Here is a 26,703-nt window from a genome sequence, read left to right as displayed (position 1 = left end):
TACAAAGACAAATGTTTTGTTAATAATAAATAATCCTAGATATAAATAGATTTTGATCCTGATAAATCTGAAGTGAATACCTCTTGAACGACAGCAAACGCTTTTACTTTTGCATTCGTTTCAAAGCTTCCTTGCAGTTAACAGACATACAAATAAAAGTTATAATAAAATTCTTTCTCATGTATGTCGAGTGCCTAAAGAGTGAATGTAAAGTAAAAACATTACAAATGAATTAAAAAAATGCAATTTGCGTGGAATTGTGAAACATCCGGCTTTTTTGAAATGGCATGAAGAGTTTTAATTCCTTTTTGAGAGGATATTAAATTTAACCTTTCGGAAGTAGCGCGCGGCGACGGCGGACACAGAGTAGCCAACCATGCAGTGTAGTCAGACGCAGTCTAACTTTGAAACACGCGTTTACTTTGGAGTGCGTATGTGTATGTCTATCGGTAGGTACCTATATGTCTCAGGCAGAATTTGTAGACATTTAGATAACAATATGATAAGTATTTAGTAGTATGTAGTATTTTATAAGTATGTAGTGTTTTTTTTGCTTTGTCGTAAGTTTTTTTATCAAGTTTTAATATAATATACGGATGGGCTAGACGCACGTGGACCAGAGTACAAGAATTATTAGCAGGAGGGTGCTCAGACTGCCATCTGCGCCTGTTGGATTACTTAGATAGATAACTCCCTATAACGAGAAGGCCTAGGAGTAATCAACATAAAGAACTGTCTTCCAGAGACGCCGTGAAGTCTAATCCACTATCATGTCTTTAATCTGTGAGTTAGTTATTATTTTCATATTTTATTCCGATAGTAAACCTGAACGGGAACCGCTACATTTATTTTGAGATTTCCAAATTGCTAAAAACGAAGGGAACCTTTCTTTTCGTCACAAAACGCAACTTGACGTAAATGTCACTAGAGCTCCAATTAACGTTTGACATTTTAAAATCATGATGTGATTGGTACAGTTCGGTTCAGCTAACTTGGTACGTAGGTAGTTCTGAAGCACTTTTGTACCATGTCAAACTAACAAACCGCTTTCAAAGATTGACAGCTGGTTAGTTTGACAAAGCATCATCAGCCTATAGCAGTCCACTGCTGGACGTAGGCCTCTCCCAAAGGACAAGTTAAGTTTAAGTTTGACAAAGCACAAGAGTGTAATCGCAGCCAACTACAGAACTATCAAGTAGTCTTTGCGTATTATAACGTCCGCAGATAAAGAAACAATAGAAAATGGCCGATGGACATCATGCTGTCTTTCTCTATTCGGAACGGAAAGACCATTTAAGTAACATGATTCCTTTACAAAGAATACTGAATGCGATGCGTCCGTTGAGTACGATGCCAACAGGTAGAACCTTACTGGACCATTTGTTTTCTTAAATGAGTGAGTAATACAAAAGTGTAGTAGTTATGTTTTTATCGAGGCATAATTGTGCGTTATCTGAGATGATCAACGATTTAAAGTAGTAATTACGGTCACTTCAATACAGCTTAATTTCATTATTATAAAGGTCAAGCAGAGATAGGTCAAGCTTTACGCAAAATAATTAATTGAAAGTACAGGAGGGCCAGAACCCTTATTGATTAATTATTACGTAAGGTGTTTAATTTATACACGATGTTGCAAAAGTGATAAGGTTTTCAAATTGTCGATTGATCCAATGTAGGTATTCAAAAACGTAAATTGACCATCAACTAAGATGATTAAAAAGTGTTTAATCAAAAGATTTAATAAAAAGCATACAGACAGTGTATGACGTGAAATCATAGTTGAGGTAGGTAAATAATCATCGTTTATTGTACAAAATATACAAGCAAGGTGGGACTTAATGCTATAAGCTTTTTCTACAAGTCAACCCACAGGAAGTGCAATAATTTGCAGATAATCCAAAAAAAAGAAGATTCACACAAAAAATTGAGTTAAATCTATTTTGTTATCTATATTAATATTATTAATTAAGTAATGTCCACCACTGTTATAATATATTATTTGTGTAATAAAATGTAATTTTATGACTAGGAATGCTCACAGAAGTGTGGTCTTACATATTTTATACTTACTATGTATTGTAGTAGGTAGCTTATATTATTATAATATGTAGTAATTAAGTATGTATAAGGCAGAGAAATCTGACCCCTCTCAGTAGCATTGTTACTATGAGAGGGGGTCAGGTTTCTCTGCACATGGCCGTACCTATGTATGTCAAACAACTACCTAGATTTTTCATTTTGTGCAGCCTCCTAACTAATGCTTGAATATGTAAGTAGGTATGTAGGTACTAGGTACACCTTATAATAGTTGGTGGTAATAAAGAAAGTATGTTTGGTTTTTAACACTAAATAAATAGTTACCACACATTTTAAGTAAACACACTGAAGTACAGTACACAATAGAAATAGGAAGTATTATGTATTTAAGTTATATAGTCAGCAAAAGATATCGGTATGTTGTATGTATAACGCCGTAGCGCAACCACATAAATATTAAGATGTATGTGACATGAACAACCATTATAATCAACAAAGCCTGTTTGTACCTATGTACCTATCGATAAAATATGATTTGATTAATCTGTCTTCTACTACGACACTTTAGGATCAAACTGTTGGTGTTGAAAGTACGTTTAAATTAAGGGTTTTATTTACAGTGCCACAAACTTATCGGTTCCTGTGAGAGCTCACGTAAATGTCTAATATTTCTTCATTCTTTAAGATGGTAAGTTGCCCCGTAATGGTAATTTACCCTTGCGGTTTTAATAAACCCATCTAATCTATATCAATATTGTATAATTTATTAGTAAATAATGAGATATGAACCAATTTAACTGTCACTGGAACAGATAAGTTTGTCGCACTGTATTTTCCATAACTTAAGGTTTTTTTTCATTGTATTCACGATACTTTCATATTTTATTCGTAATTACCTGATCTGGTTGTTTAATGAAATGACTATATATGTTTAACTATTACAACATTTACGGGTTTTATAATACACTTTGCAAGTGCTTAGGTAGGTACTCATACCTTTTCACCTCCATTCATGGCAGTTGTTGTTATAAGTACCCAAAAAAACATGTATCAATAAAATTAAGATAAGTCTTGAACACTCTGAAAATATTGTAGTTAGTTTGGTTTGATAGTCGTAATTTGAGACTGACAATAAACCTATAAAATAAAATAATATGGTCTATTGGAAACTGCATACCAGACCCTCTAGTACGGGTTTTTCTATTTATGAAAACGAATAAAGTTTACGTTTTCTCCAGTCATCTGCATACATTATCTGTCAAAAGTTTCATGATAGTTTCCATTAGAGGCGTCACTTAGTATGCGAAAAAACGTAAACTTTTATAGTTTTCGACAAACTGTCAAACCTGTACTAGACCTGCAGGATCTTACATAGTTTGCCCGTACGAAAGCGAAGAGATCAATAGGCAGCCACTGTTTTATAGCTGCGTACAAATCGGCTCAACGAACGCCCAACGATGGATAATAATAATAATAATAAAGGGCAGATTGCAGCAATGAAGGTCAACGAAACCCGCTCGTTGGCGTTCGTCTGGCCGGTCTGTACGCGGCTTATGAGGTTGTATGGGAAATAACATCCATTTAATAGGAAAGTATTTTCCCACAATTTGGGTAGTATACCTTAATTTTAAGTGTGTGGAGCACACTAAATATATGCCTACTTATAGGAATCACAGAAATTTTATTAAACTCGTTGGCACTAAGAGAATGTATTCTTAAATTTATAAAATTATGATATGATATATTTTGTCGTGCTATAATTGGGTAAGATAATTATATAAATGGGTATTTATGCAAAATCCATTATTATGTATATTATTGTGCGGATTTACCTAATTTAAGGATTACATCATAATATCTAGAGTAAATCGTCAGTCTCAAATTATTAGGATCAGTTTGGTTCATAAGGATAAATATTAAAGTTGATACCCTATTTTCAGTTACTCGATGGTCTGATTTTAAAATAATCGTATTTATATTATAATGTTTAATATTGCTGACCCAGAAACGTATGAAATTCATATAATTACGAGGTAAATAACGTAAACGTAATGAATTGGTAATAATTCGTATAATTATATAGTACAATTTATTAATACATCCTTTTCTAACAACATCGTTAAACACATCCAGGAAATGAAGTAGCCTTTTTTTATTCTTCAAATGTCTATTTCTAAAATAATCGAAGTAAAAAGCTAAAGAGCCAACCACTTTAGTGCTGGCAAGAATATAAATAAATATATAAAACAATGACTCTTTCCCAACAGAAAAGTAATCCCTTCTCTGTCTAACCATAATGGAGGTGACATTTAATATAATGCTAACATCAAGGCAGGAAGGAAAGACAAAGGCATACCTCTCTTTCCCACCAACGCAGTCCATATATTCCTGTCTCTTGTTGTTAAAAAACCTCTTTTCTTTTATTATTACAACTAGCATACGGGTAACATTAGACCCTATATAATCATTATCATAATTTACAACCAAAACGCTTTGGTTCAGCAACACAATCTTAAATAACTTGCCTGACCCAACCGAATAACTCTCCAAAACAATGCCAAACAAGCTAAACTTACAGATCAAAACTTCCCAACCATAATTAACATACATAAACTCATCCTTCGAAACGGCAACTGAAATTTCATGTAGCGATAAATAAAACACGAACCTGTCTTTCCCTCTTACGCGTGTTGTGTGAGACAGGTGTAGGAGGGCGCGGGAGGGGGTGGGGGAGGCTAGCTAGGCGGCGGCGGCGCGCGGGGGCGGCGGTGCGGGTCACCGCTGGGCGCCCCGGCCGCGGCGGCCCGGCTTGCCGCGGCGGTTGAAGCCTCTGGAAAAAGAGTTGGGGGTTAGACTATATAGTGGAAGGATCAACTAAATTGCTTAGCATGTAAAGAAATCAAACAGTTATAAAGGAGCGTCAAGAAAAAATAAAGTGTAGGTAGTATATTTTTCTTTTAGAATTTATGCTACACTTTTAATCTGTAATGTTTGACTGATAAATCTGCATAATATCGGTTGTAGATATTTTAATTATAGACATTAAAGTGGTATGTTGAGCGATCTATCTATCTATTTATCGTGGCGAGCTGGTTTTCCGTATTTAGGCTCTTTTAGGCCACCCAAGCTCACGCCAGAAAGTCCTAAGTTACTTAGGACTTCCCAGAAAGATCCCGGAGATCCATGGGTTGGTTGTTTTATACTATCAATTATTCTACATTAGTTCGTACCGGTAAGGTCCGCGATACGCCTGCCGGGCGCCCGGTGAGCTCGGCGTCTCGTTTGAAGTGTTCGCGTTCACCGCCCCGCCGTTGTTCACCGCCCCCGCCTTGGCCGCCTCCGGGGGCGCGCTGGGCGATGCGTTTGTCGCCTCCTGTGAAATAGGTAAGGATTAATGTGTTAGAAATATAAACATACACAGAGGGGTAGGCAGAGACTCTCCATGAGATCTACATGTGCCACAAAATCCTGACATACATACTTCTTCCGCTTTCTCTACATTCATAAGTTTGTATCTTCATACACACGCATCGGTTTTGGAAACTCCTCATGTGGCTCATTCAGAATGTCACCTATCTAATCTAGTCGACATACTTTCACCTAGGACATCCCCTACCAACACAATCATTCATCTCCGCACATAAACCTCATTGGCAATAGTTATTCCGCATGGTCAAGTCATATTAGTCGGGTGGCAGTGGTGGCACGAAGTCGGAGGCGTGGCACAGGACCGGTCAGAGTGGAAATCTACTCTTCAAGCATTATCTCCCTGATTAGGATTCCAGGGCCTGATGATTATGATGGTCAAATCATCTGAATCGCAGTGTACTCACATTATCCTCATTATCCGCAGCCGTGGTGATGGTGAGCGGCGGCGGCCCGTCGTCCCCCGCGCCCACCACCCCGCCCTTCGCCACCTGGTGCGCCAGCAGCGACGCCATCTTTAGCTGGAGGGCCTGAGGGGAAAGGACATATTTATTAATTTTATTTAATGATTGAACAACAGTTATTTTGTGTAGAGTGACGAGTGGTATGTCCTTTCTTTAGGTTTTTATACATAACCAGTTTCACATGTAAACAGCAGTAGGACATAATAGAATAGCAGCCTTGATTGTACTATTATTAGTAAGTAGAAACAATAAGCCACATTTGACATAATTATGTGAAAATAAATGAAATATGTAAATTTTGTCTTAGTGACTGTCTCTATTTCAATCTAAACATAAAATCTTGTCTTGCTTTTGTTATTGATAGATTATGTGTCCTATAGAATTCACTTTGTGCAATATGGTCTTATTTAATTAATTTAACGTACCTTAAGCTCAGCAGTGAGACAGAATGGTGGTGCAGTTATAGACTCCATGGGCGGAGGGGCTAACTTCAGGGTCTCCACGTCACAGGTCACTTGCGACCGACACACAGGGCAGGTTTGCTGAGATTGTAAAAATAATGATTTAGAGAAGGTAGCCATATTATGATTCAAAATTCAAATTCAAAATGAGTGGAATATTGTGGAATTTCACGGTGGGATAGACAACATGTCTAGCAGTGAATGATATTACACACATAAATCTATCCTATCTTGATACAATTTCATAAAATCTAACTTGATAGAGAAATATTAACTATGTTGGCAAATTAGGAAAACAGTCACCCATTCATAAAGAAAAAGAAACTGTAAACATAGCATTCCATACCTGATACGGAGGAGCCTGCATTTGCTGCCAATTAGGGAGTTTCTCAAACTCTTCCTTGTAATACTTCTCGCCGGCGATGAGGTGGCTCGCCAGGCAGTGACTGTGGAAGTAGTGGTAGCACTGTGTCTTGATGAAGATGTCTCCCGCCGCAAACCCGTACAGGCATATCACACACTGACCGCTCGGCAAGTTACTCTCGGTTAGGTTTTCTCTTATTAACTGAAACATACATGAAATTTTGTTTAGTTGCAAATTATTTATAATAATAGCAGGGTTAGGCTTTATTGCTTCTACTGCATTAAGTGGTTTCTACACTTTACAATAGAAATGAAAGAAGTTGGCTTGTATAATAATAAAATAAAATACTTCTGCATTTTTATAGCTAGAGTAAAACCCTGCTTTAGAAGGCAAAAGCCTGGAATCCTCACCTCAATCAACTCAAACACCACCGGCTGTCCGATACACTCATCAAGCTTATCCCGAATCTGTTCCTTGATACTTGTGATCAGACAGTCATCGAGGCCTCTGGGGTTCCTGAGCACGACGTCCGGGCGGACGTCCGGATACCCCGGCGGGAGCGTCACGCCGAGCGTCACGCACACGTACTGCTGCTCCGCGTCATCGCCAGTGGAAGGATGCACCACGGTCTCGATGAATATCGGCATGTTGTCCACCGCTTTTATCACCACATCGTTTAGTAATATCGCCTCCAACGCTTCTAGTTCGTCGGTTATCCTGGAAATAATGTGTTTATTACAGAAAACATGATTTAAACAACGATTTACACGTTTTTCGAGCAAAAGTTACCTCTCGTCCAAAGTTTCCGACATGATGCTGACTGAAAATCGCGGCGGAAAGCCCCGGATATCTGGAGGCCAGGCTAAACTTTTAATACAAATGCCCAGGTTACGAGCAGGCGCAATGCAGCTGCACTGTAACTGAAACAGCTGTGAATTTTTATTTTACAAAATCTTGATAAAAATCAATCATGGACTTGCAGTCAAATATTGACAACTGACACTGACAAATCTGACAATGTCAAAATGAGCATGGCATCGAAATCAGAACCAGCGTTCACAGACTACTGTTTCCCATACGTTTCCAGAGTATTTCTTATTCTGAGATTCACTATACTTGATCGATAGTCGAGTCGGTTCTATTCAAAAATTTAAAAACAGTGGCTAACCTAACGATGAATATTTAAGAAAAAGGCTATCTCACACAGAATTTGTAGGTAGGTAATAGGTAATATAATATAAGTAGGCGACTTTAGAAAGGTCTGTACCTTATTAAACCTTAACTGTAATAGACTGACTATCTTATAACATCCACTGACTACTGGATAACTTCAGATGGGTAGATTACTTACCACTATACACCTACTTATCCTTATCTCGCCTTCGGTGTTCGCTATGGCCGTGATATCCGTCTAGCCTAAGCTATTTAGCAAATTATCTGCTAACTACCAAGACCTATATTGTATTAACCTTAACCTTTAAGTATGGACGTGGAGTCTCACAGGCTACCTAATGTTTACGTTTTCATAGTTTTGCCTATTTCCCCCCGCTCCCCGCGATTGAGCGGCTCAGTAGCTTTTGTTTTAGTTGCCAAATTAGCAATGAGGGAGGAGGTTGAGTCGTCCGATGAATATCACGCGAGAAATGACCATCAAAAAATTGACTGGAGCCTGTCAGGCTACACGTCCATTGTTGTCATACAATATATTTTGTATGGGCGATTATGTTTTTTTTAGATTTTTTTTTCAAAATGTGAAAAATAAATAATGCTGGTACTTCTAAAGGTAAAGGTAATTTCTAAAAAAAACTAGCACGTGTGCATGTAGTGCCTCATGTGCAAAGACGTGATATAAATAGACGATTGCCAAGAGAACTGAGGTTGACTAATGAATCGAGTTTAGGTGATGATAATTATGGTCACAGAAGGTGTCCAGAATCAAGAAACCAGTCAAGGGTCCACAAGAGCATGTAGAATCTGTCCCGCGAAAAAACATAGGATGAATACCTATGTTTGTATAGCCTGTGTGTCTCCAAGTGTTTTAGACCTCTGTGCATTGACTGCCAATAAATTGGCGCTATTAGACTGTGGTCAATATTTTATATAATAGTTACCTGAAGCAGGTGTTTTGTGTTTTCGGTTACTTATGTATTATATTTTAAGAAAATAAGACTAATTTTGTTATAGTAATAAGTTTGACTGTTTTTAATACCAGAAAATGTAGCCTCAGTAAATTAGGACTTAAAATTGCCATAAGTTTGAATTTTTCACATTTCTATATTTTTTAAAATAATATTTGATTACATAAGCACGTTATTTTGTTGCTAAATCCTTTAAATTCAATATCCAATCAGTTTTAAAGTAATCTTATATCAAATTCTCAAAAAAAAGTGTATGCACATAGGAGCCTGTGAGGCTCCACGTCCGCACTGATGTTAAGAAAAAATGACGTCCATACTTAAAGGTTAAGAAATGATATAAATAATTGGTTGATTGAAAGGATATAAAGGAAATAATGTTTTCAGTTTCAGCGACATTTTATTGAATTACTTACAGCAGGCAAATTTTAAATAGGTAGCAAGTCATACTATAATGTAGACTTCCACTAGCTTAGATATACACTTGTGTACATACCTACTTAACGTTATATTAAAAATATTTTATTCAATAAATATATAGGTACTTAACGACTAGAAAATGCATTTTACTTAGGTTTCTAAGTGACTGGATAATGGGGACCCCATTCTTCAAAGTCCTGAAAGGATAGAGGCAGACCAACTTTACTCTCCTCTAGGATTTTTTCGAACATACACAATATACTTAACTATTAATTTACTTAATTATGATTAAATAATATTATTATTTCTCCACCAACCCGCACTAGGTCAGCGTGGAAAGTCTAGGTCTAAAACCCTTCCTTCATTGGAAGGACACCCGTGATAAAGCAGTGGAGTGGAGACGTGATGCCCGTGATGGGTTGTGATGTGATGATAAATATTTCTTAAGTAATACTTACAGGTAGTTTTGTAGATATGGTTTGATTATAGAGTAATATTACACTATATTTATCTATAGTAAAAACAGCATGAGGTAGGTAAGTAATTATTAAATACCAATAAGGTTAGTAGATACCTATTACGTATAATTATAAGTATTTAGGTTACTATAAAAGCCCGAAATGCAGTTATTTTGAGATTAACCAGTACTCCAAGTATTCTACAAACCACGCGAGTTAAGTTAACGTCTGGTTCTTCTTGACAGGTGTTAATAAGTTAACGTCTGATTCTATGGCATGACACACACGACTAGCGCTACCAACAGGCATATAGGCATGCATGCTCTTGACGATATACGAAATTTTAGAGAGCTAATGCAACGAGATGAAGTCATGGTTCTTCTTCATATTTTCTAGTACCCTGATTACACCAACCTAGTAGAGTGGCCGAGACAGTGTCCCCGGCCGAGCACTTGGTCATTGGTCGAGGATCGGCCGTGGACACTGTCTCGGTCACTTCTCTCGTTAAGTGCAACAAGGGTAGAAGCTAGAGTGGAGACTTCCAGAGTTCACGTGGCGTGGTTCTGTAGCAGATTCGGTAGTGGTACGGTTGCGGTTCGTTTAACGAGATAGAGTCATGGTTCTCCATATTTCCTAAGCTACACTTTAGGGTTCCGCAGTTCACGTGGCGTGGTTGAGGCTGACGGTCATGCGTACGTCGTCGCGGCTGGAGCAGGTGCCCATGGAGCTCTGGTTGCGAGCCATCGGCACCCCGCGGAGGTGGTTGTATCTGTGGTAGGGGGGATCCATTAGAAAGGTTTGTTGTGGTTTTGTTGCTGGAATATGGGATTGGTGATGTTGGTGGTTGTGTCTGGTGGTAAGGGGGTTCATTAGAAGTGGTGATTGTGGTTGTGTTTCTTGGACTAGAGGTGATAGTGAGGGAGTCTATTCACAAAGTAAGTAGGAGTAAGGAAACCTGAACACTCTCAGAGTGACGATACTACCTGAGGAGGTCAGGTTTGTTTTGTCCTTATGTATAGGTATCTAAAATCTATAATAATATGTATATAATACTAAGAAATAAAAAAAACTTAAAAACTAGTTCCTACTTTAAATATCTACCTTCTACGTGTGTACGAGTGAGTGCACTTGCAAAGTGCTTTGGCTCCATTAATAATGCACATTGGTTAAAAATAGGTTAGCCATTGAGATCAGTGCGAAATTTAGGAGAATATTTAGTTGTTAAAAGCATTTCCTAGGTAGATAGGTATTTAGTAGAAATAATATTAGTAACTAATCTTAAATCGTGCGAGTTTTAGTTAAAAATAGCGTTCGTGATCTTCATTATATTCCTCACTTCCAATATTGCAGATTAGGCACTCATTTTATCCACTTCACCCATCAAGCCCCATGTTTTGTATCACCGTCAATCAATCAATGAACTACTGAAGCCTTAGTGAAAATGTGCAATGGAAAAAAGCTATGATAAGTTAGTGCAGAAATCCCATGTTCAGAAATAGCTTTTTCCAAAACTACTGAAATTGCAGTAAAGCCACCAGTGCATGTTCACCAAAATCCACCCAGGATACCAAAATTATAGGTTTTTTAGATTTACCTATAATTATATATTATTGCTTCAATTTAAAAGTTTCACGATTTCTCTGCTCCATTTTTCGTGGCTGAACTTGGCTTTTAAATACGCTTTTTTTCTCATATTGCTCCATCAAGAAACGGCTAGACATTTTCACTTCTTGGTAGGGTCCTAATGTGTAGAGGTATACCACTTCATTCATTTCTGATTTATTCAATGTCCCATGTCTTTGCCATCATAATACAAATTATAATGTCTGTAATTTATGCTTATTAAATGCATATTAATTTAGTTATCTTCGTGAATAACAGTCTCCGCCACTATTTCATCGCACAAATTCGATGTTTTAGACGATCTTTTACTATCAGTTTCTGTTTCAAGCGTGGTCTTGATTGTATCCAGACTTCCGTTTCTTTCTGGTTGATAGTTCTTCAAATAAGTGAGGTCCCTCGGTACATTTATAATGTTTAAATTAACCCTTGTTGTGCCTGCAGGTTCTTCTGTTTCTTTATGAAATCTTTCTCTTATCCTGTGTGATCAAATCATTATGTAAATAGAGTAGACATCCTAACAAAGGAATAATTCTGTATTAATCAAATAAACTAAAATTTTTACCATTGTTTCATGGAGTAGAATAATTTATTTCAAGTCCATAACTCTCGCATAAATTAAATAATGTTATCCCTAATTTGTAAGAGCAACATTAGGCAACAGCTATTACAATATGTAGCACAACAACAGAGTCATAATATCAAATTGAAACGAGAACCGAAAAGTTTTCGACAAAGATTAAACTGATTGCAATAATAACATTTCGTTACCTTTTCTTAATGAGCCTGAAGATCTTGCGTTTGCAGACGAAGACCACGAAGATGCTGACTCCGATGAGCGCGTTGTAGGAGTCGGTGAACTGCCAGAACAGCTGAGCCTCGGGGTAGAGAGCAGAGAACACCTCCAGGATCCAGCTCACGCCCATCACGGAGAATAGCTTCACGTAGAGGAGCAACCTACGAGAGACAACACACGTAGAGTAACTAATGGATAATGATAATAACATAAAAGTAAAGCCGATTTTAAAAAGGTTTGATACATTTTAGATGCATAATTCGGGATAATATCGAGCTATAAAAGCTGCCGCTGAAGATGAAGAGGTTTTAGCTAAAGAGTGTTGGTTGATGAGAAAGTCAATGTGAGAACGTTAGTCGTTTGACCGACCACCATTAGCCGAAATAACAAGTTGTACTGCATCTTTAACGAAGTAGATAAACTCGTTTAGTGCACAGCCCACCAATTGCAATTACGGAATTCGCGATAAGTATAGTTTACGTCGATCGAGGAGCCCTGCATCCAGGACAGGGTGGTTCTAGCTATTCTTTAGATATTGCTAATATTCAAATGTAAAGTTTTTACCAGTACATGTACCTCTGTTTATCCTTCCGCTGGTGGTCGTGAGTCGCGCTCTCCTTGTTCTGAAGCACTGAGGTCTGCCGGTTGATGCCGGCGATGCGGATGGTGGTCAGAGTGAAGAAGGCGATGTTTGCTAGTGACAGCAGGAGGATTGGCCCGTAGAGGTACAGGAGCTTTCTGTTGCCTGGGGAGGGAGATTTTGTTTGTTTAGCTGGGTAAGATGGATTGAAGAGTCTCGGTGAAAAATATGTAAGTAAAGGTAAGCTCTAGTTGGTGGCCATCAAGCCACATAGCTGGCCCTATGGCTCCCAAGTAACGCTATAATTCTTTATTGTCTTCAGCTTTCCCGATCAATCCTCTATCTTATGTAATACTAGTCTGATGATGATGATGAGCGAAGCTCATTATACCAGTGCAGAGCCCGTAAAGATCATACAAACATCAACGAAGCATTACGTGACATTTTTCAGCTTGCTCGTCAACACAGGTACCTAATAGTGTAGTCAGAGTGTTGTGGTGCTCCTTCGAAGTGGCCTAACTAGGGAACGATTGTGTTGGTGATTGGCTGCTGGTGATAATGTCAGATATAACCTATTACTTACCATGTATAAAGCAGCCATGGTGCCTCAGCGCTGGCATCAGCGGGTGGACAGGCATCCCGGAGAACTCGAGGCCTATGAGCAGCACCGTCAGCACGGAGGGGACTCCAAACGCATAAGTGGAGTAGGCGAGGAAGCGGCCGCGGTTGGAGAGCTTCTCCAGAAACAGAGGCTCTACCATAGACTTCATTAGTATATTAGTCTATGGCTCTACCAAGCAACGCCACTACGGTACCTGTATTTTCTTCAGATTTCCCGATCAGTCCTTTGTCTTATCTAACGCTATGCTGATGAGGTGGCAAGCTCATTGGACTAGTGCAGAGCGCGTACAGACAAACCTGAACGAAGAGTCAGCCTGCTGGTACGACTAGCATAGATAGGGTACCTAATAGTCCAGTCAGAGTGATGTGGTGCTCCTTCGAAGTGGCCTAACTAGGGAACGATTGTTGACTGCTGATAATTACTTACCATGTATAAAGCAGCCATGGTGCCTCAGCGCCGGCATGAGCGGGTGGACAGGCATCCCGGAGAACTCGAGGCCGATGAGCAGCGCCGTCAGCACGGAGGGGACTCCAAACGCGTAAGTGGAGTACGCGAGGAACCGGCCGCGGTTGGACAGCTTCTCTAGGGAGAGGCCGCGCTTGCCGCTGGAAGTAGACAAGGTGGCTTTTCATGGTACTGTAAGTAGTTGGTGGTAGATCCCTGATGTGGTGTTAAGGGCGGTAAAGTCTGGGTCAAAGACCTGAGGGAGAGGTGCATACCGGGTACCTATGGGTATCTGGTATGCACCTCTCTTAGAGTGGCTATTTACATGAGATAGGTGGAATACGTAGTATTACGTAGGTAGCTATGTAGCTTTACCTAGAAGGGGTAACGGCGTTGTATTTTTCCAAGAAGACTCTAGAAAATTTCTAGTACGTAAGTAATTATCTAATTGTATCTATATAGCTAAGTATGAAGGTACCTTTTAGACATTTACCTGAAAGTCCAGTAGATATCGAAGCACATGACGTTCAACCAGAAGAATGCAGAGAGCATCGAGAAGTAGATGAAGAATGCTGAAACAGTTAAAATATCCTCATCAAAACTATTAAAAAGGCAACCTTAATAGTTTGCCACTGCATGGTCTTAAATAATAACACTAACTTGCTATTATTACTAATTATCATTACAGGAATTCCCACTAACGTGAGTAAATGGGCCATGTGAGCAAAGATTGCCTACAACATTAAGTATTTGTGGTAAGAGCTGCGGTTTTGTTTGTATTTAAGCAGCAGGTATTACCACAGATTTTTTATACTTCGTGTCGGCGTGGTAGATAAATTATCGAGTCCGCTTGAGATCTATCATGTTTTACAATCACACATAAGTAACACAATAATAACTAAGTGCCTACCTCGAAACCTATGGAACATGCAAACAAGGTCTGAAATTGAGGACCTAACCGGTTTTCCTGGACCTAGGTTAACTACGGATGCGTTATTATTACGATGCGACGACGTAATACAATATATGCAATCATTTATGTGACAAACTGATCATTGACGCGTGGCGTGCCACGTAGTTTATGTGACGCAGATGCGATGAGTAGAGATATTTCGTAGAAATGTGACATCCAAATAATAAAAAAAAAACAATTTAATACCTACTAACTTATATACTTACTACGGTTTACACTTTTCGCATATAGAGTGGGATAGGAGGAAAGTTTATGAGGTTTCTGTACAGGGAAATTTCTAGAGTTATTTAACCCACATAATTTTTACTTTTTAACCCGCAATTCCCATGAGGAAAACGACTAAGTACCTATCTAGTAAATGTGTAAGTATAGATAGGAATGTAAAGTGGTAAAAAACTACGTTGCAAATCGACTGGGCTATTCCTGTGAAGTGATTGTGACAATAATTTATTGTATAGGCAACGTCCGAGACTAAAATCAAAGAATTCTAAAAATATATTCCAGACTTGTTTCCTATATCTGCTACACGTCTGTAAACGAGACATCTGAGATTCTACACTAACACTTATACCACTTTTTTAGATGAATATTATAGATCCTAACTAATATTATAAGTGCAAAAGTAACTGTGTCTGTCTGTTACTCTTTTTCGCCAAAACTACTGAACAGATTTGAATGAAATTTGGTATACATATGGTCTAGAGTGAGAAAGAACATAGGCTACTTTTTATCCCGGAATTCCCACGGGAAAACTTTTTAAGGCGAAGCGAAGCTCGTGGGAACAGCTAGTACCTATTCTATGTTTATGAAAGTATAATTAATTAAGTACCTAGATCTTAATAAAATCTAATAGGCAAATCCATGTAAAAAATATATTAACCACCCATAAAATTGATATTAATAGACCCAAAAGGTTACTAATTTACAATACGAACCTATCGTTACTATATATTATTATACTTCCTGTATAAGTATACAGTGGGTCGCTAAACTTGCTAACGACCCACTAAAAAGATTATGGTAAGTACTTCTGCACATAAAAACAGCTTAATATTTTTTTTATAATAAAGCAGTGTCCAAAATAATTCTGGGCTTAAGAATACGGGCTGAGGTATACATACCATGATTACCATGATGCCCAACTGATTACTTGTTTAGATGTTCAAAATGTTAAATGCTGAATAATACGTTTGACCTCCGACAATAACAATAAAGTTTATATTAACAATATTAGTTTCTGAGGAGGTGAAGAAACTAACACAACGGTCCGGAACAGGTTCTTTATGTAAATCGTAGCCTACGGAAAATTTATATTTATTTATACTTAAGAAGTAGATAGGTAGTAGGTATGTATATCTGCAGATACAATAATATTAAATTGTCTATTTACCAACTTAGCTTGGCTTAGTCACTCTGGGTTATTTTGTTATTCTGATTTTGGATACGAAAAGTTAGTAGGTATAATGTATTTATGACTTATGACGTATCTATAATCGTAACTTTTATGCAATGATCGTGAAGCAGCTCTCAGATTAACAGGCCCTATTATTCTTAGTATGACCTGGTACTAGTTATTATTCTGTGGTATGACGAACGCTTTTAGCTATCGGCAAACATAACAACAGTAACTACCAGCATTAATGGATTAGTATTAGTAGTAAGTAGTTACTAGGTAGACTGCCTCAGTCAAGTGAGTTATTTATACAGCACAGCACATTCTAAGTTAATGTGTTTATGTTCATATTAATATTTAAGTATATCGTTTACTTTACTTATCATGAATGTATACATATAAGTTTGGCAACGGAAGACATGAGGTTGCAGCTAAACTATAGTCTGTTTTTTATCCCAGATACTAAATTGACAGATTCTGAACGGTTCACATGAACAGTCGATTATCCCGCCAATAGAGCTATACGTCACTTAGCTCAAATTTCACAATAGTCGGTTAAATTGTAACCAGGGAAAAGTTGATCATTTATACGTCATCTCCATATTAAATTCTTGACAGATGAGTCAAAAGTCAAGCAATAATCCCTGGTTATGCTCAAACCCACTATGGAGAAATTGGCACTTAATCGCGGGACAATCGACTGTTGATGAACCGTTCAGAATCTGTCAATTAGTATCTGAGATAAAAAAAACAGACTTTAGTGAATGACACAATAGTGAATGCGTCGTCTGTAATTACAATCTCAATAAGTCGTCCGATACCAATTTTCACCTTTATACACATTAGCTTTATTAGATATAATATAGTCGGTGAAAGACCATCATCATAACTCTGACATTTGATGTAAGTACTAACTCGGTATTTTAATAACTTGTAAGTTTACTAAACTTTGCCAGTTGTTAAGTCAACTTTTTATAGGCAGACGGCATAACGAATCTTGACACAGTGCTCGTAAACATAAACTGAATGTGTTTTCCAAGACAACAGTGGACGAATATTTGGGGAATTGAACCCATTATTTATGAAACAATTCGGTCATTCTCCAGACGTAGATGTTCATTTTTTTGGACGTAGCGCGTAAAAAGAGCCATTACAGCACATTTTAGTGCCTAGAAAACTATGGTGTACATTGTACATTTGTTCATTCTTTTAAAGAAAAAAACTTTTAAGATCTATCAGCCTGAAAATAAATTCGAAGGTCCCGTCCCACTCACAATAATATGTAGATACTTAATTATAATTAAGTAATAAAGTACCTTAAGGTATTTCTGTCTATTACTGTAATGAGGATTTAAATGAATAGTTAAGTGTTTGTTTTTAAAATCGCAACAGCTTAGATTTAGATATCATTCATTAGCACAAAATTATGGTTATTGTTGCTCAAATCATATAAATTATATTACCTTTGAGTTTTTGTACTACTTCACATAGGTAGGTACTTGATCAATCTTCATTAACTTTATTTGTTATATGGGAATTCCCATATATAGGTACTTAATTATTCTTTTGACACTTCTAAATTTAATCTGATGAGATGCGCTTCTTGACCGCAAAATGTGTCGGGATTTTTATGAACTATTTTTACTTCAAATTTAACTCTACACAAATTATTTAGGTTTTTATTTGTCACTATGTTTTCTTTTAACCTTGTTTGAAGTTACTTATTAAGAAATGAGTAACCTTAACCAGTAATTTAAAATGAAGGTAACGAATGAGTTAGTCACTTTTGTACTTTTTATATAACAAACTTTATTTAATTTGAGCAGTTTTTCCTTACAATTTTCCTTTGAATTTCTCTGAAACTCTACGATACATGTTTGGGCCTTAATTTATATGCATATAAATATCGTTATAGGTATAATATAGGTATCTACAAAAAAATATATAAGTACGGAGTTATTATGCTAACGACTGAAATTACCGAAGGGGTAGTCATAGGTGAACTGCAAGTGAGTCACCCGCTTATCGCTTCATTTGTACTCACGAAATACAGAGGTTGCGGGCCGTATCGCCGTTTTTGGATGAGTACAAATAAGAAGCCTGCTGCTAATACTGACTAACAATGCTCTATTATTTATTTATTAGTGTATTACAGGTTAATATTACATCTTTGTTTCCTCAACATAACGCACCTAAATTATGGTTTAATTACATTACTGGGTGGTGCTACAAAGTATCTATTGTTAGTGAATTACGAGACCGACCGGTAGTGGCTACATGAAGTGTATAAAACCCATTATCTTGGCGCTACCTGACTTGAATCATTATAACGGTATAAGTAGGTAAGATATCTATTGGTTGTTCGAAGACATACTGAATAGGTTAAGCCGATATTGCCTATTAATTATTAATATTGTAAATAACTTGACTCTGTTCCTTTGTCGCAGTATGAATGATGATGATAAGATAATTAATAAAACTTCGATATTTACTTCTAGATTTTTTCTTGGCCTTGGCCAATTTTTTTTCTCGACGATGACGGAAAATTTCATTGAGACTGAGACCAGGCAATTGCGTGGGAGTGGATTTGATTTTATAGTTAACAACTGTTTGTTATAATTAATATGGATGGGCGTTGTTGTGCCAGACCAGCTCTTTTATCTTTCAGTTTGGACGTAGTACAGTCTGTTTCATTAGTATTAGCTAAGTAGGTAAACCTTGTCAAACTCACAAATACAAGCCGAAAGGGTCACTCAGGGGTCAGTTTAAACAAATTTTGTTCAACAACTTTTGGAAATTCGTAAAAAACATCTAAAAATACACTCACGAGCAGGGAAAATGTTCCATCCAAATCCAAACTTATGCACCCCGCCCAAATACCGTCACCCAGCTAGCCGCATAATTCCATTCTTCTCTCAACCAGGCGTTCGCGAGCTCTCGTCCTACTGGTTGACAGAGGAAAAAGAGGCGATCCCTTTACGTTACCCTTATCTGTGCTGAGACCCTCACGCCGCAAGCGCGGTGACGGTATTCGAGCCGAGTGCATACGAGCAATGAAAATGTTTCAGTGCCATATGGAACGTCAATGGCAGAAGGATGAAACTTTTTCACTGCTTAAACAAGAGAGCATCAACTCACTGAGTACAAGACACATGTTCGTGTTGATGTTGTCCACGTACACCAGCACCTGCATGCTGCCCAGCAGCAGGAAGGCGAGGAGGAGGCAGGAGAGGTACGCCATCAGCACCTGGGGTAAGATGAGATAAGATAAACTGTGACATCCACCTGAGCACATCATCTTACGGTGCCTACCTCAGAACGTAAAAACTAAAGGGTCTACCCACCAGTGATATGCAATTGTGCAGTGTTGCTAGTTGCTATGGATGCGTTTGATATCCACCAATCTTAGTTATTGGTCCACATAGCATAGCACTGGTTGGATCATAGGATTTCTTTCACATTATTGCAGTCTAGCTGAATATGACACTTCTGGTCGTTAGGCGCCCTTAATGTCGGAGTTTTCAAAGGGAAACTTTTTATAATAAAGCTAAGATTGAGGAAAAATTAGTACCTAAGTACGCCTTTATTCACACTAATGTTATAAAGGAGATTTGTTACGATTTTACGGGAAAACTATTTAAACAATTTTGGTACCTACGTAGGAAGCTGACAATTCGCAATAACACCTAGGTAACTAATAAGGTTTTTGCCATACATCCTTAAACATGAACACATGATTACCTTGCCATACAGGTTCCGTAGCTCGGGCAGCCACGCATACACCGCTAGAGTCGCCAGGATGAACACACAGGAGATCAGCATGCCTGAGCAGGAGAGAGGGAAGCAGTAATTAGATATCGAGGGGGGTTTGGGGGCGGAAACTATACATAGCATCCAGTGGCGTGTTGGGAGAGGCCTACGTCCAGCAGTGGACTGCTATAAACTGATGATGATGATGAGGGGGGTTTTAATTACGATATAATGGTAGAGTTCGCCAAATCCAACTTTGCAATAGAAACCAAGTGCCATATAAGTCGTACTTGATGATTATAGTTAAAGAAAAAAACTATCTTACTCTCTAATTTTTTATTGAAAAGAATTCTGACATTTCATAAGTGATGCTACTAAAAAAGCTCTTCACCGAAAAAAGGAAAAATTTGGATCCATTTTAGGGCTTTTTTTTTAAATGTTTTCATACAAAAAGATAAATCTAAATATTTACTTGCTTAAGTGAACTAGGTAATACAAATATTTCAATACTACCTGTTCCCACGAGCTTCGCTTCGCTCAATAAGTTTTCCTGTGGGAATTCCACGATAAAAAGTAGCCTATGTGTTAATGCAGGGTATCAGCTAACTCCATTCCAAATTTCATTAAAATCGGTTCAGCCGTTTTGACGTGAAGAAGTAACAAACATGCGCGCATGCATGCGTACATACATACATACACACATACTCACAAACTTTCGCATTTATAATATTAAGTAGGATCACCACTCACAACCAATGTAAATAAATTTTAATTACTTTATTTTATTCTTTAGCATGGCATCACTTCCTACTAAATTCAGGGATAATAAACCTTTGTAATCGATTCTCAATTCGGTAAGTACATAATAATATGTTCGGTATGTATGTAAGATTATTGGAACTGCACCATATTCACATAATATGACAATCTACATATTAGGGCTAATAAACATTATTTTTTTTGTATACTTAATATGATTATGTATGTTGGTATGTTTGTATGCTTGTTGGCCTGTACGTTTGTCAACGAATATCTCGGAAACGATTGATCCGATTGTTACTATTCTTTTTTAGGGTTCCGTACCCCAAAAGGAAAAAGTAACCCTTATAGGATCACTTTGTTTTCCGTCTGTTTGTCACCACCCTTTTGCTCAGAAACGGTTAAAGATATCAAGCTGATATTTCGTATAGATATACATAATTATGAAATTAAAAGGAAAAATATCTCAGGTAAGTAGACTTGTACGGAACCCTCAGTGCGCGAGTCCAACTAGCACTTGGCCAGTTTTTTTATTGTTGACTTTTAGCGTTGTGATTGTTTGTTGATTTTTGTAAAGGTTATGGAGCCACAACCTAGCCCTTCCCGGGAAGCAGCCCCATCTGACAAAGCACAAGAGTCAGACTTTCTCTCTCCCAAAAAGAAGCATCCTCGTGGTTCTTTTGCGCCTAACGAAAAGACCATAATTCTAAATATTTAAAAATATAATATAGAAAATTGACCGGATACAACTGATGTTCAGACTCGTATTGAAAAAAGTACCCAGCCAAAAAAGGTTTGTGATCTCTGACATATCAAAAATTGATAACTGTCAGAATTCTTTTCAATAAAAAATTAGAGAGTAGGTCATCGTCGGTCCAGCCGGATAGACCATCACCCAAGATTTGTTAAAACACTTGTTTCGTTAGAAACTAATTCGGTATACCTATATTATGTAATTCTGCGAGCATAAATACGCAAAAGATATACCTACCTAGGTACTTATGTTTTAAACTGGCTTGAACCTCAAATTATACTTTGAGATTCCAAAAAGACTAGGTATTCTAAGAATGGTAGCGTAAGGTGAGCCAGTTCATCTAGCTAGGTAAAATAATGTTTTCCTACTAAAATTTCAAAATCTTGTTATAAGTTTTTTAGCTCATATATCCTTAAACACTTACATAAGGTAGTTCATGCCAATATATACCTACGTAATATCGGTTAGAGCGTTGAGGTAGGGTAGGATTGTAGCTGTAAACTACTTTATTGTTTATTTATCATTATTAGCAGTCTATACACTATTCTAACAGTAACAATACAAGACTAATAAATAGTGCAGTTGCATTGCAGTAAAGTTATATAGGTATACACTTTGCAGAATAGATAAAGATAACATCATTATAAAGCTTCATTCTATCTTATTTAGCCGTAATAGAAGACGCTACTCGTTAGTTGGTAGTAAAACAGTCGGTAAGATAACATTATTTCTTTGAACTTTATCTTTTGCATAAACCACATAGCATAAATAGGCCAAGAGTGCCAAGACACTGCCAGGCCTAGACCTAGACATATTGAACAATTTTCAGATACTTACTCATATAATATCGTGAAATAAACATATTCACGCGCCAACTAAATATATTCTAACCTGTATAGTGCGCATAACATCATCATCAGCCATCAACTTTCATCAGCCTTCAGTACACCGGCCATCCCAGCAACCCCATAACCATAACACTCTAAAAGAGAGCGCCTTAATCCAACTCTACATTTACATAAAGCCAACTCACAGGCAGCGCTGAGCAGGTAGTTGTGCGGGTCCTCGGCGTCCGTGGAGAAGCACACCAGCGCGTCCAGCCGCGAGCTGACTCCATCCTCCTCCTCCAATACGAATGTGTCCACACAGTACTTGTCCGGGGCATCCCACTCACGACCACGTAGATACACGTTACTATATCGCGTTACGCAATAAATACAGCGCTGTGATTGATGGAGCGCGTAGTAAAAAAGAGTTTATCGACGATAACAGTCCCATTCCGTAGACGAGATTATACACGCTGCATGGCACCTTTATTGACGTAGATAAACGTTCCTATAGCGCGTTCGTAATAAATACGGCGCTGTAATTAATGTAACGCGCATTAGCGTTTATCGACGGCGATAACACATTCATGCAGCGGGAACTCCGCAAAGATCCTTTATCAAGTCCTGTTTTGCGTCATATTAATGGTGAAACGCCATTTAAGCATGTTTTATCTACATCGATTAAGGTGTCATTCAGCGGAGACAGTGGAGCGCAATACCTATCAAATATCACCCATAACTCACAAGCAGCACTCAGCAGGTAGTTGTGCGGGTCCTCGGCGTCCGTGGAGAAGCACACCAGCGCGTCCAGCCGCGAGCTGACTCCATCCTCCTCCTCCAATACAAACGTGTCCACACAGTACTTGTCCGGGGTGCGCAGGGTCCACGGGGGGACGTCTTCAGGAGACTCGATGTGGAGTTTACCATCCTGCGAAGAAGGATAAGATTTTAAAGAGAAGTCAATTTTAAACTCTTTGGAGAGAGCGCCACAAAAGACTTTTGATGGCTGAAAGTTGCAACATAGATTAATAATCTCAGTTATTAAATTGGGAACTTCCTAGTTTATACCTACATACCAATCTACGTCCATAATATATATACCTCTACATAATATTTCATAGGTTTCCAATGTAGGTAGATAAATAAAAAATAGTAACCATAAGAGGAAGTTGGCAACAATAGTGAGTAGTGTAGTGTGGTGTGGCGTCATCGAAAAATACCAAAACCGATAAAATTGACATGATATTTTTTGGTAGATAAGTAACATTGGTATGTAGGTATATAGGCAACTATTTATACCCGTTAGCGTTGGTTGGTTGATGTATGATAATTTTATTGGATTTAATCCTCTTTCTCGGATGGTCACAACTCACAACTCATAACACTTCGTCCACACGCAACTATCAGTAGTAAACTCGTAGTTTTAATTCATGCATTTTTTTTTGTTTTGAGTATTGATGTCATTAGGTAGTAGTAGTAGTAGGTAATAGTTTATACATAAGTATATAGTTTAGGTAATGTAATTTAATGGCCGCACCTTTTCCCTTTTCCCTTGGCAAGGATTGAACACGCATGTTAGCACAAAATAGGTACAATAAAAATATTGTGTAGTACTCTAAAAGTGTCTGAGGTACTGTATAAGCAATAATATAGGATTTTGCTTTAGTTACTTTATCCCTGAGTGTTTTTATTGACCCAGAATTCAAATGAGAAGCTTTATAAATGCGATGGGAAGCTCACACGGAAAAGATAGTCATAATCGTAAATAATCTAAATATTATGTCTTTCAAAGATAACGATGATCATGATTCGCGTTACAGACTTATTCATAGTTTTTCAGGAAATTCAATGAGTTATAGACTGAGAATTTCTTTTTCTTTCATTTTAAGGATAAGTAGAACACGCACTAAGTTTTGAAGAACATAAAAGAATAACAGCGCATCACAATATTACCAATTATAAAAGTAAACATTGTGTTCAAATTTTTTATTAAATGTTTAAGTAAAATTGGGGTCATTTTAAGTGAGTCGATATTTTGTGGGTGGAACGTTTTAATTGCCCGCGAGTGTATGTACCTATTCACATTATTATATTTTGTTAAATGATTTTATGTATGAAAAATATGCATTTAGACACATATACATACATACATATTTAGACAATTTAGTCTATTTAGAAAATTTAGTGAGAGTATAGATATAATTTCAAATGCAATGGCACATTGAAATAAATGTGTAAGATTGATAAAATTTACGCGGGTCAATCCAATGTATCATCCATAATGCTAATTGAATAAGTGCTGGCTCGATCAACAAGTTCTTTGGGTTAAATAAAAAACAATCTACCTAGGTAGATACTTAATTCTATTTTTAAATCTACGGATTCATCAATAGCCGTTTGTTTATTGTTTTTTTGCGAACACATTTGATGCTAACCAGATATTTCCGTTACTCAAAAGTAATGATTTGTATGCTGTAGTTGTAACACTTGTTTTTCTAATGATGCTATGAATAATGGACTTCGTAAAAAATATTGCTTGCTATATCCACTTCCCATTTTATTAACTTTATTTATCCTATCTAAGTAGGTATGTGGTTGTCTGTAAGAGATTACTTTTTAGTAATAAGGCCATCGATTATGCTATTTATTTTCTATTTTACTATTATTTTTGTGAAACTGACTGATTGTGTGCAATAAAGAGTATTTTAACTTTATCTGTTTTTTTCGATAAGTCATTCAGCGGATTACCTGTACAAACATAGGCGGGTGTGGGCGTGATGCCTACAAATTATCGTCTCGTAAAGATGACTTACCTTCCGAATGTGGAAGTTATCAGTGAGCTTGGACACTCGGAGTCGAATCATATCGGATCTGTTGAACTTCATGCACTCGATCACATCGAACAGTAAGTGGAACGTCTGCAGCGCGTGAACCCCCTCCATCACGTGGTATTCATCCCAAATGGGGGGGTCAAACACTTCAGTATAAGGGGTGCAGTTCTTCAACCCAGGGTCGTACCCGAAACCGAAGGGGCAACATTTCTGGACACAAGTCTTCTTCTTACAAATACACCCCCGGTGAGTCTGGGTCTCGCTGTCAAAGTAGTATTCTCCTTTTCCATATTTCACACCTTTGTACAAAATTCCGTTGTCAACTTTTACTCCTTGCGATATGTCCACACTGGTGTCTCGGTCACATAAAACTTTTCCGTCTGATACTGATAAAGTCCAACACTTGGCTATCGAAGTTACCGCCAAAAATAATGTCAGTTTTATGTACATTTTTGTTTTTTTTTCAAGAGTTTTTAGTTTATTGTCAATGTCATAAACTTTTTTTTAAGTTTATCATCGGCCAGTCCGTTACGCTTGTTGATTGCTAAACCAATTTTTTGGATTCTTGGTTGAGATCACAATGACACGGAAATGAGTATAATTATTGTTTTGTTGAGTTAACGCGTTATTAACGAGTCTGGCAGATTGTAGAGTTGAATCAGTGCCTCGGTCACGCAATAACTAGGCTCTTGCTTGAGTTAGTCAATCAGGGAATACCGAGTTGGCGGAGAGTTGAGTAACTATTTTATTAATTATTGTACTATTAACATGAGTATTATAAGTGTCACTTTAATTTGTACATTAACCTTGAAGTTGAGTCAAAACTGTATATTTTTAATTTTCCTTTATCTTCTGAGAAAGCAGGTCAATCTCATAATCTGCATTCCAATTTTATAAATAAAGTCGATTCTATTTATAGACCTCTGTAGTCCGGTCGCGAGTTCGAAGGAGTTCGGTGGAATTTCCGCGGCGAAATCAGTGTCCTTCTTGTCATTTTAAAAACATTGTTTATTTTCTTACTTTTAATCAGCCAAAGACAAACTACGATCACTTTTAATTTGGCACTAAATTCACATGCCACATTTAAACTCAGAACTTTTTTAACACTGGCTGGCAATATATTGCATTTTTTTTAAAAGTTTCGAAAGTTTGAAGACGCTTCGCGCGTGTTGCGTCCGCTGCCGTGGCGCGACCGTCGACTGACTAGTTCGACAAGTGGCAGACGTTTGGCCGGTTTGTGCCCGGGTTCCCCTGGCGACAATTAAAAAAACAACGTTGATGACGTTTCCCCTGGGTACTATCAAGGGTTTTTTTCAGTTCGTAGTTCGTACGTTCTGGTAAATAATTATCTTAATTGGGAAAAGAATAGCATTGGTAACCTTGTTCCACCATCACTTTCGACACTGAATGAGCTAGAGCTGTGCTTTCTGGGCTCCAATCTTCAACATCTTTGGAGGCATGTGCCAAAATGTATTGCCAAATATGCTTTATAATTATTAGGTAAGATGACATGCCACTGACATATCACAATAAACTAAACTTGAGAACGAGAAGTTGGATCTTGTAAATTTTTCAAGGTTATCGTG

General features: G+C 37.6%; 2 protein-coding genes across 2 annotated transcripts; both read right to left on the bottom strand.

Annotated features, from left to right (window-relative positions):
• Positions 1-4,815: 4,815 nt before the first annotated feature.
• LOC105383770 (E3 ubiquitin-protein ligase RNF25) lies at positions 4,816-7,757 on the bottom strand. The gene is made up of 7 exons (XM_038115412.2): positions 7,545-7,757; positions 7,166-7,472; positions 6,738-6,956; positions 6,356-6,472; positions 5,874-5,996; positions 5,271-5,413; positions 4,816-4,870 (listed from the first exon to the last, which is right to left on the bottom strand). The coding sequence occupies exons 1-7, from the start codon at positions 7,565-7,567 to the stop codon at positions 4,816-4,818; spliced, it is 987 nt and encodes a 328-aa protein (XP_037971340.2). The 5' UTR covers positions 7,568-7,757.
• Positions 7,758-11,616: 3,859 nt separating this feature from the next.
• LOC105383750 (G-protein coupled receptor Mth) lies at positions 11,617-26,360 on the bottom strand. Its single transcript, XM_048622484.1, has 9 exons — positions 25,100-26,360; positions 23,031-23,214; positions 19,938-20,020; positions 19,335-19,443; positions 14,324-14,402; positions 13,813-13,991; positions 12,761-12,929; positions 12,160-12,345; positions 11,617-11,867 (listed from the first exon to the last, which is right to left on the bottom strand). Exons 1-9 carry the CDS (start codon positions 25,565-25,567, stop codon positions 11,627-11,629), a joined length of 1,698 nt encoding a protein of 565 aa, XP_048478441.1. The 5' UTR covers positions 25,568-26,360; the 3' UTR covers positions 11,617-11,626.
• Positions 26,361-26,703: the final 343 nt, after the last annotated feature.

Source organism: Plutella xylostella, chromosome 8 (assembly GCF_932276165.1).
Source record: "Plutella xylostella chromosome 8, ilPluXylo3.1, whole genome shotgun sequence".
NCBI classification, from domain to species: Eukaryota; Metazoa; Arthropoda; class Insecta; order Lepidoptera; family Plutellidae; genus Plutella; species Plutella xylostella.
The sequence above is the reverse complement of the archived record's forward strand: the minus strand, read 5'-3'. Positions and strand labels throughout refer to the sequence as shown.